General features: G+C 33.2%; 1 protein-coding gene across 1 annotated transcript; it reads right to left on the reverse strand.

Moving 5' to 3' along the window:
• Positions 1-364: 364 nt before the first annotated feature.
• On the reverse strand, positions 365-10,033 carry LOC120345299 (stromal membrane-associated protein 1-like). The gene is made up of 11 exons (XM_039414692.2): positions 9,771-10,033; positions 8,979-9,112; positions 8,150-8,235; positions 7,147-7,228; positions 6,620-6,720; positions 6,219-6,358; positions 5,700-5,824; positions 4,997-5,174; positions 4,348-4,452; positions 4,174-4,262; positions 365-3,739 (listed from the first exon to the last, which is right to left on the reverse strand). The coding sequence occupies exons 1-11, from the start codon at positions 9,886-9,888 to the stop codon at positions 3,425-3,427; spliced, it is 1,473 nt and encodes a 490-aa protein (XP_039270626.2). The 5' UTR covers positions 9,889-10,033; the 3' UTR covers positions 365-3,424.
• Positions 10,034-10,562: the final 529 nt, after the last annotated feature.

Genomic DNA, 10,562 nt, shown 5'->3' on the forward strand with positions numbered 1-10,562 from the left:
AATAACTCATAGATTGGATTGGAGTTGTGTTCAAGTATTCAAACTTTGAATTCATTATCCGCTCAGTTCTCTTCTCAATAAGTCAACTCTAGAATTTATCTCAAGAATGCCGTTAAGACTGTTCCGAGTCGGGTTTAGGCATAGAACTAGTCACCAGTCTTGATCAGGATGTATAAAGGTACGGTAATAAACGTGATCATTATTCGATTCACCGATACCAGCGTGATCACCGATCACTTTGCTTGCTTCTTGTATGCCACACTTACGACTTATTAGGCAATACATGAAACAGCAACAATCTCCATGTTTATTTGGTTCAAAAAAGAAGTCTCCTAACCACCCTTTGGCTGCTGGAGTAAAAAAATTTCATCAAGAATCCTCATTTATTTAAGGCTTCATTCGCAAGTGCTTTGTACATAATATCATATATATAGTTATAAGTAACAATATTACTATCGCAAAAAATCTAATTCAATTCTACCTAAGCAATGATATTTGGACGACAAAAATTAATTTAAAATCCAGAATAAATCACAGACACAAAACAATCACAACTTGACTTCAACTTCCCATAAACAAAACATTCCACGACTTATGTTCAAGTAAGACTATTTACCGACAGGGACAGAACATATCTATAGGTATATACAAGTAAAGTTTTGTCTTATGTGTGGTGATGCTATGTAACAATATATCAAGGATTTAAACAAGAATAAAGGCACAATATCCTGTTCTACATAGCACAAAAAATAACTTGATAAAATCATGTAACTATATGTATAGAAGATTATGGTAAGTTGGAATGGAATGGAATGGAAAGTTGCAAAAATTTATCAATAATAAGAGCTATTTCACTCAAATGGCACCAAGAAAACACATAAAGATATTGAGGCAATGTCATCTGAAGAATCAAAACTTGGAACTGTAATATCCAATGGTTATCAAAAAAATTTTGAGTTTTTCTCTGAATGTAACGAACAGACTATAAAATGTAAAAACCAACATGAGAGCTATTGAAACGGTGATATGTATTCTAATTTAGTTATTTCAAATCAATGAAATTACTCCAAGATACCCCAACACCATGAATATGGCCACCTGAAATAAGACCTATGCTAGATACCTGGTACTCCCGAAGTACCCGGTTAGGGTTAGGTCATAATTTTATTCCGATTTTCCTTGTTTTAGTTCTATTACGAGTCCAGGGACTGCCTGTGTTTTCCAAGTGAATATCCCCCTGCCCATTCCAGTCCCTTTACACAACTTGATGTAAAAAAGGCGAACAAAATTAGTCACCTCCATATTGGTACGCTCTGGAGCGCCAGATAGGCAGATACCTAGAAGACTATATCATTCGTTATAGAGGCGAACTAGAAAGACGAAAGGCAAAAAAAATTCTGTCTCAATGATATAAATGCAACAAATTGTTTCGATCACAAACACAAATAAAGTTATAAACGAAAATCCACACAAATTTTCTTCTAAACGAAGCACAAAAACGTACTATAAAAAAACAAAATACACGTCCTACTCATATTCAAACAGAGCCATGAATGATGCACTACACTTATATGCATGTAACATGGGAGAAATATTTCCTACCTCGGACCAGGTGGGCGCCATGGTAAAAAAATTCATGAAAAATGACTATTACGATTATTGTTCCTTTTATCACTGGTTTAGCGTTTGACTAAAAATCAAAAGTGGAGATTCGAAAGTGTATGCACTGAAAATGGTGAGAATATATAAATTATAGTGAATGGCACGCATACATAGACATAATCACTTCATAACCTAGGCATTGCTTATATTAATTTACATATGTATATGTTTATTAATAAAGAAAGCCATCGATGGCATCAACTGTAGCCTAGATTCGGTGATTCATTATGCAACATTCACTATGCAACTCAATACTAATTGTAGTGATAGCTAGTCTTGGTACAGCAAGGCATACCAGTGAGTATACACATTTTTTTACAAATTAGAAAAACACAATAAAAGATATTTTAAGTTTAAACAACTACATAATGAAGATTTGTGACGAATGACAAGGCATAAACCTCGCTGAATTGCAAATAAAATTTGGATAATCAAGTATAAATGATGTAATGTAATGAATCACATGACATTAGAAATGACTTCTCTTTAGGATAAAGCGGAATGATAATTGATATATATGTTCAAAGATCGAGCACAAAACAGTAGTAAATCAATGAAATACTATTAGCTTTTTGTTTGCCACTTTCTGAATAGAAATTATATGCTCATTTTGATCTCTCAAACTACGACAAGCAAAGAGATCCAAGAAAAAATTTAGTATTATAATATCAAAAGATGCATCAAGCAGAATCTTTTATTTTTAGATCTATTACTGATCTCCTCATCTCAATGTATCATTTAATAATTAGTTTTACAGTAAGTATAGAAAAATTATTTGTATCTAACTTTTTGTCCTATTAGACATCAAGTTATTATTATATATATATGTACCAATATATTCTAATTTTACATGTCATAAATACATATTTATTATATTTAGCTGTATAATATTCAATTCAAATTGATCAAAGTTGAAAGAAATTGTTGGATTCATGGATATATCAAAAAGTAAGTGGGGATCTTGATTTTTCACAATATTGGTGGCAATATATCATCAATTTTGAAAAGCAAAAAATATTCCAATATATAGGTATACTCTAAAAATATTCTCTCACAATAAATAAAATTATCGTCCTAAATGAGTATCTAACATTCAGTTTCATGACTTTTTCATCTGAGACATCATTAATCAGAAGTGGATGGGATTGTTACATAGTTTAGATATATGGCATAGATGCTGGTGTTACAGTATGGAAGCCACAAGTTTTAATCTAACGCATGAACTAACCCAGCGTGCGATAACCGGGTTAAGCAATGCCAAGCCAAGATGATCCCATTCTTAAATCTGTATTTTATCATTGGAATGTTATTTATCCATACCACTGTTCATAGTTAGTATTCACATTCACAATCTAATGCCTTGTGACTAGGGTTGTTGTATGTACTATTGAAGCTGAGGCAAAGCTTCCTATAATGAAGAGTTGGAGGTGGAGCCGGAGGTACCAACATTTTTAGTCGCTCAAGCTGCTAACTATCTTGTTATCTTTTTTTCTAATTTTGATTTAAAAGCTTCAAGTTAAACTCTATACTCTTATATTATAGTCTTGAATCATGCGTGCACAAAAAAACATTTGGGGTGATGTTTCATAGTAGTGGTCCCAGGTCATACCAAAAAACCTCAATGGCTATGGATCTGAAGGCCGGCTCCGAGGTAAAAAACGAGCTCTGGAGCCTTTAATATTTTATTGTGTCAGATATTATAGCTACCAAATTTTCACCAATCTACTTGTTATATCTAAAACGAAACTTAAGCATTATTCCATCATTTCCAGAGCTGCGTACTTAACGTGTGCCCTGAATTCATACCAGGATTAGCTTGTCCCCACATTGAGGTATTTGCACCAGGCTGCACTTGCATGCCCGGCATCATTGCACTGTAAGCACCCATTTGGGTCATTCCTGTATTTGCACCATTCGCCATGTTATTTCCATAAGGTTGTTGTTGTTGTTGTGCTTGAAACATTTGTTGGTTGTATCCCATACCATATCCCATATTACCCTGCATCGGGTTCTGTTGTTGAGGTGGCATACCATATCCCATTCCACTCATGTTCATTCCTGGCATCTGTTGGGCCATCTGAAACATGAGAAAAAAAACAAATCAAAGCTATGAAAAAAATCAAAAACACTTGCAAAGCCTAGACTTATCAAAGTATCCAACATGGAAAAACATACCGAGTTTCATCAGCCCCAAAAAAGATGTAATTATAAATTTGATGTAGGTAATACATCTGTACTACCATAAATAGTCCAACTTCAACTCATTGTGCATAGGTGGATTGGGTCTTATCGGCATGTTAACTTATATCTTATATATAATATATACATACCTCCAACATAAAAAAAATTGAAACTTTGTCATAGATGCATTTCAATACAATACCATTTCATAATAGAAGTATAGTGAATGAACGCAATGGGGCGAAAATTGAAACAAATAATTTTCATATTAATTTTCTGAAAAAATTAATACTCGAATCCTATTACAAAACTAGATATGTAAGACATTACCTGTTGCATTTGGAGCTGTTGTTGATTCATGTTCATTTGTTGTTGATTCATGTTCATCATTTGCTGTTGCTGATATGTACTAGGCATACCTATTAAAAAAAAAGATTAAACAGTTCTTTATTGAAAAAAATGCCTAAATAATTATATATATATAATATATTTGTAAATTGTTACCTTGCATGCCCATATTTTGTGGGAATGATTGCTGATTGTATTGCATCATATTTGGTTGTTGTTGTTGGAATCCCATTTGTGATTGTGGCGGAATGTTGAAGTTACCTGTGAACATTATATATTGTATAACACTATATACATTTAGTGGTAATTTATATTTTTGTAATGCGCCAAGTGCTATTGCAGAAATACTTTCATTTTAACAGAAGACCCTGTTTTACGCTATTATATTTGAACTTTGAAGCGTTTCGATTATTAGTACGTCATTCTTTTTATACAATTATGGACAGTCCATGTTATATGTCATTGAAAACATTTGTGTCCTGTTTGATGTACAGTACAACTATTGAAATTATTTTATGCTGTTTTAAATTTCAATATAATTACTCACAACAACAAGGGGTTTATTTTGTAAAATACGACAGACATGTTAGAAGAACTAAATAAATTTTGTTAATTAGTAATTGTGTCTAATTTATACACTAGCCTAACCCTAACCTGATGCACATACTATGTTCCGGTGTCCGCAATCTTGGTTCACATACTACAGGAGGGCCATTGAATGTTGTTATTTAGACAGGTACAAATTCAATAAGGTGCATGACCATTGGTTTAAAGCACATATAATACAAAAAACATTTAGTTTCACCTGGAGGCATCATTGAACTAGGAGATGATTTAGTCCCATGAGAATACAATGACAAGATAGAATCCTTTGATAGTCGTTTATCTTCTACTTTTTCCTGTGCAGCAGGAGGTTCTGGATTTGAAGATGACGATTCTAAACCTCCGTTCAAAAGGTTTGGACTTGATACTGAAGATGTTAACTGTTGGAATAAAAAAAATTAGATCAAGTTTTCCCAACAGGGGAAGAATTTTTACACTCATTATACCTATTCAAATTGCATAAAAACGAGAGTCCAAATTTGCATATCACAAATGATGATAAATAATGATACAGTACAGATTGGACAACAATCGAAAGCAGTTTTTTCCTAAGGAAGGGGGGTTGAAAATCAAGAATCAGATTTTTTTAAAACATGGAGAGTTACGCCAAGAACAATTGCAAAAAAGAAATGGGCGAGCGCAACCATTATTAGTCCCATTGAGATTTTCGAGTGAAGCAATGATATGGGGTTGGATACATGAAAATGTTCCTAGACCCCAAAAGTTTAACGTGAAGTCAAAGCCTCACTTTGTACAATTTAAGATATAGGAATCCGCAAATTGTTTGGTTTAGCATAACTTTCATGTAGGTTTACATTAGAGAAAGAAACAGACTTAGGTTCTGTTCAAACATTGTATTTTAGCTCATCAGTATTTCGTGTAGCAGACAAATGAGAATATATTACCGACAATGATTGGAAGGAAGACATAGGACCAAATAAATCTTCTGTAAGATCGGCACTTGCTGCTGGAGGAGCAGCATCATTATTCACCACCACTGACACCGGTGCATCTTTTGAAATCGGAGAATCTGTAAAATCAACCAAAATGCTTCTATTATCGTATACAAGATCTTCAATTAAAATGTGTTGAATCATTGCTAGATCACTAGCTTAAATCTGCAACTGTGAGACTAATAGACTATTGTGAGTGTTAATACAAATTGACCAATACACGGTTCCCCTATTTAAAAAAAGTTACAACACACTTCTAAATGAGTCATGTCATTCGGAACTGAATATTCAAAATTCCAGGCATATTATGCTTAAGCATATAACAACACACATCCAATAATTAAAATCATGGCCTGAATGCCTCCCAGTGTAAGAGATGACTCATTTTCATTCACTCATTTGAACTGCTGACAAAATGCAGAAAACAAGATCATGAAAACAATAAACATAGGACAAAAATTCAGGACTTACTTAATCCCAACAAATCATCTGTTGTGGGAGCAGGAGCATGATTCTGTGCTCTATTTTGCACTGGACTATTCGCATCATGTTTTGGCAATTGTGGCAAGGATTTGGGCCTTGGAATACCTGGACTGGTCGGATGCAACCCCCTAAAAATAGTAGCCATAAAATGTCAAAATTTAATAAAAAAAAATCATAAATTCACAAAGCCTGCATTTAAGATTACATACCGGTACATTAGAGATGTGAATAAAAAAAATCGAAATATACTAATCTGCTGAAAATTGTATAATTATTCACTGAAGTTTTCCAAATCCGTCTGTAAAATATTCCATCTTAGGCATCACCAAGACAAATTTTGAACACAATAAACATTTTTATATCTTCAAGTAAATAATTATGTTACCCACTTCGGTTTAGGAATTGATATTATCGATACACCATCACGTTTTCCATCTCTACTCCTTCCTTTCTTTGGAGAGTCAACATTTTCATCTATTAAACCTAAACCCTGAAAATTATTGGTAAATATTTATACAGACAGAGGTAAGTGGAGTGTTATACAAATGGGAGTATGTTGGCCAAAGTATTAGGTTTATTTAATAAAACTGAACTATATCATATTATAAGTTTATTAAGATTGGAGGTGATAAAAAATGACATTTTATTAAATAAATTAAGATTTTTGAAATAATATATGACTTAAATTATAAAGTTGCTCAATTTCGAATACCACCAACACTGCAATTTTATAATATCATATGTTTGTTTCACAAATTTACCAGCCTCCCCAAGACATAAAATCAGCCTATGGTCCTTACGTGGTCTGCAGGATTGAGTTGCATGGATGAAGTTACAAGTTGGGTTGCATAAACGGTTTACTTACAATCTCATAATCGCATACATAGCTTATGATTTACTTTCATGGAAAACTTACTGTTAATGGTCTTAACGGAATTTCGACAGGTGCTATATATTTCTTCTTTTCATATTTATCACGAATAAAATATTCAAGGCTTCTATAAATGTGATTACAATTGAAGATAAGGAAAGACATAAATGATGATATTGTGTGTAATTAAAAAAATAAAAAGGTATTAGCACACAAAAGTGGAAAAAAAATCTATCCTTACTTTGTAATACCAAAGCATTCTAAATAAAAACAGTTTATAGCATTGCTAACACTACTGTAGTGTAATCATTCAGGAAACACAATGAATTCATAGTAAAACATCTGTGTGTGTGTTTTCTAAAAAAAGACAATATAAATGCCTTCACTCCAGACTTATCAATAAAATGCTGTGCTGCCACAAAGATATAAGCTTCATGGCAGGTGTGTCAGAGGAAGTACTTAAGAATTGATTTCGACCCAACTAGATAACTTCCTGGAAATTACTTTGGAGGTCATTCACAAGCTAGTACCCACAACACACAAACAGACTGGAAGCACCAGAATGAAAATAAAATAGGCCTTTTTCGTCTTATATTTAATTTGTAAGATATGGGATATTATAAAATAATCATTACATCAAGTGAAGTTTTTTTTTCTTCACAATAAGCCCTTGGCTTGGTGAACTATTTATTAAGATAAATTGAAATAAATCGTGTGAAAAATACTCTTTATCTTCATATTTAATATATTGAATTTATTTTTTTCTGTAAATTTAGATCATTAATTACTGTACTAATGACTATACCCTAGTTCAGTTCAGTCATGAATACTGGAAATTTCCCAAACCATATCAGCCGAACTAACGAAGTAATATTTAATAGTAAATAGTTTATAGCTTAGCTTAGAATGATATACCGTAACGACCGGTCATGAAAATATAATGCAAAAATAACAATAATTTGTGAAATCTACTGTTAACTAAGCTCCAATGAGAGTAGGTGATATCTTAGTATATTGTCTATGAACATATGATAATTGAAAAGGATACGAGTCAGCCTGAGGCCTTTTATGGTCTCTTGGAAGTCTTGCTTCATATGTGTCTTTTGCCCAACCATTACCTCTGCAGCAGAAATTCTAAAACAGTAAAATAGGTGGTTTTTTTCTATGAAGCTATATCATGCTTACTGATAATGTATTACTAAATTTATGTTTAATAATGAACAAATACATGATTTTAAAACAAGACAAAAGCCTACTATGTTATAAAATATATCTTGTGAACCACTTCAAAACCTTACATTCAATTCATAACTAGGAAAGTTTTTAATCCACTCTCAAAATGTAAACACAGTGATACTTTAGTAGTCAAACAACTTGATACTCAAACAATTCGGTAGTCCACAAAAATTCTAGTCAAAAATGCTGCGGTACTCAAACGGAAACTTGGTGCTCGAACACCTGAGCACATTGTCGAGTGTGATGATGTCACCTGAACTGCGCATCTCTGCTGCCTCTTGTTTTGACCATTCAATAAGAGAGAGATGTTCAAATATAAGGACACAAAGGCCAAAGCGAAGTAGTAACGGTTATGCAAACTGTCAAAGTCGACTACCGTTGCGGCAATCTTCATGTCTAACGCGAAAGCGGGACTGCCATGGAGTGCACAATTTTGATGACGTCATCACACACAAAAAATAATCCCATAGAGCCCACAGAAACTTGCCAAACGTACAGTAACTGATACAAAATTTTTTCATATTTTCATCTTTTATTATTTTTACTCGAACACCAAAACTAATTATGTTCAGCTACCAAGGTATTACTGTAGTCCAAAAACAATCACATATTCTAATGACACAAACAACTTATTATCTCACCAGCATTTGTTCTCTTGTCCATGTGTCCAAATTCACGGACTTTACTTTAGATATGTGAACACCCAGAGATCTGTGTAATCCTGAACATCTTATACAAAGCAAAACTCCCAAATTCCATGAAGCCCATCTTGGACCTGAAGGTAGAAAACCAATTGGAAACTCAAATACATGACATTTCACATACATTACAAAAGCATAATATGACAAAAATATTATTTTAATTCACAATAATAAGAAATGATTTGTAAATGGACAATATTCCGCACCGAAATGGCCAATCTGAATAATTTGCTATAAAAAATCCTGTTTCAGAAAAATTATCAACTTTAAAATACCGAACTCGTAAACGGATATCAAATCAGGCTGGGTTTAGAAGAAAACATTGCACTGGCTGACATATTGGCCAGTTTTTAATTTTATCAAAAATTGTGTGAAAGGCAACTTTTGATTTACTTATTCAATGTAAAGTTTGTTGTACATAATGACAGCTTTGAAATTGAATTGTCCCGAGTCCCGACTCACGAAATAATCTTGAAAATTTGTGTCCTTGAGTCAACATGGATGACAATAATACGGATGGATTAAACTAACCAAGGTGTGCAATTTCTAATTTCGATGACATCATCACATACAAAACAGAAATTTTTGAAATACAAAATATCATAGACCTCTAGCGAAAAATATAATCTTTAACCACTGGCAATTTCAAAGCTATTGGTCCAATAGTTACTGAGAAAAGCTAAACAACAAAAATGAGAAAAAGAATTCTAACAACAACATAAAAATCCATACCTTTAGCAAGGCAATCTGCACAATACTTATTTTCCTCTCTTGATAATAAAACAGCTAATATGTTTTTGTGCTTGTCATTTGTACGCTGAACCTTTTCACGCTCTGCCCTTGTTGCCATGGGATTGTTGATTTGGATAAGCAGAATAAAATACTATGATCCACAATATCAATTCACCAGCTTACAATAACACCAAAGAAGATAGAAATATTCTGAATATTTGTATAAACACAAGAATATTATGAAATCGCTTCATATTTATCAATCAATCAATTTTATTTTGGTCACTCTGAAAGGAACAAAACAACAACAAACAAAATGCAGGAAATCTGGAGGACGGGCATAACCTAATGAAAAAGTTAAAAACGTACAAGTACGTGCCAGTCTAATAAAAACAATCAAAAGAACACAATAAAATAAAGACACAATATAAAATCGGGCAATGCCTTTTGAATCAATTAAGGACTGTGATGGATGCGAGAAACTGATCAAAAAAAAAACATGGCAATACTTTATACAAACTAAAAAAATTTGTGGCTGCGATTCTAGGCCGGGATCTGCCACTGAAGTTTCATTTTTTTCACCTAGGAGCTGGGCTACAGCTCCGACCTATATCTGTATACCATGAAATATCGGTTCCATTACATTTGAACCCACGTACATTTGAACCCATGACAATTGCACCTGCATACTATTGCACCTATGGAAATTTTTTTGTTGTACGAATAGTTGAACCCATACTAACCCTAACCCATGGGTTTCAGCACCCGCATATTGATTGAACCCGCGGGCCG

Source organism: Styela clava, chromosome 8, assembly GCF_964204865.1.
Source record: "Styela clava chromosome 8, kaStyClav1.hap1.2, whole genome shotgun sequence".
NCBI classification, from domain to species: Eukaryota; Metazoa; Chordata; class Ascidiacea; order Stolidobranchia; family Styelidae; genus Styela; species Styela clava.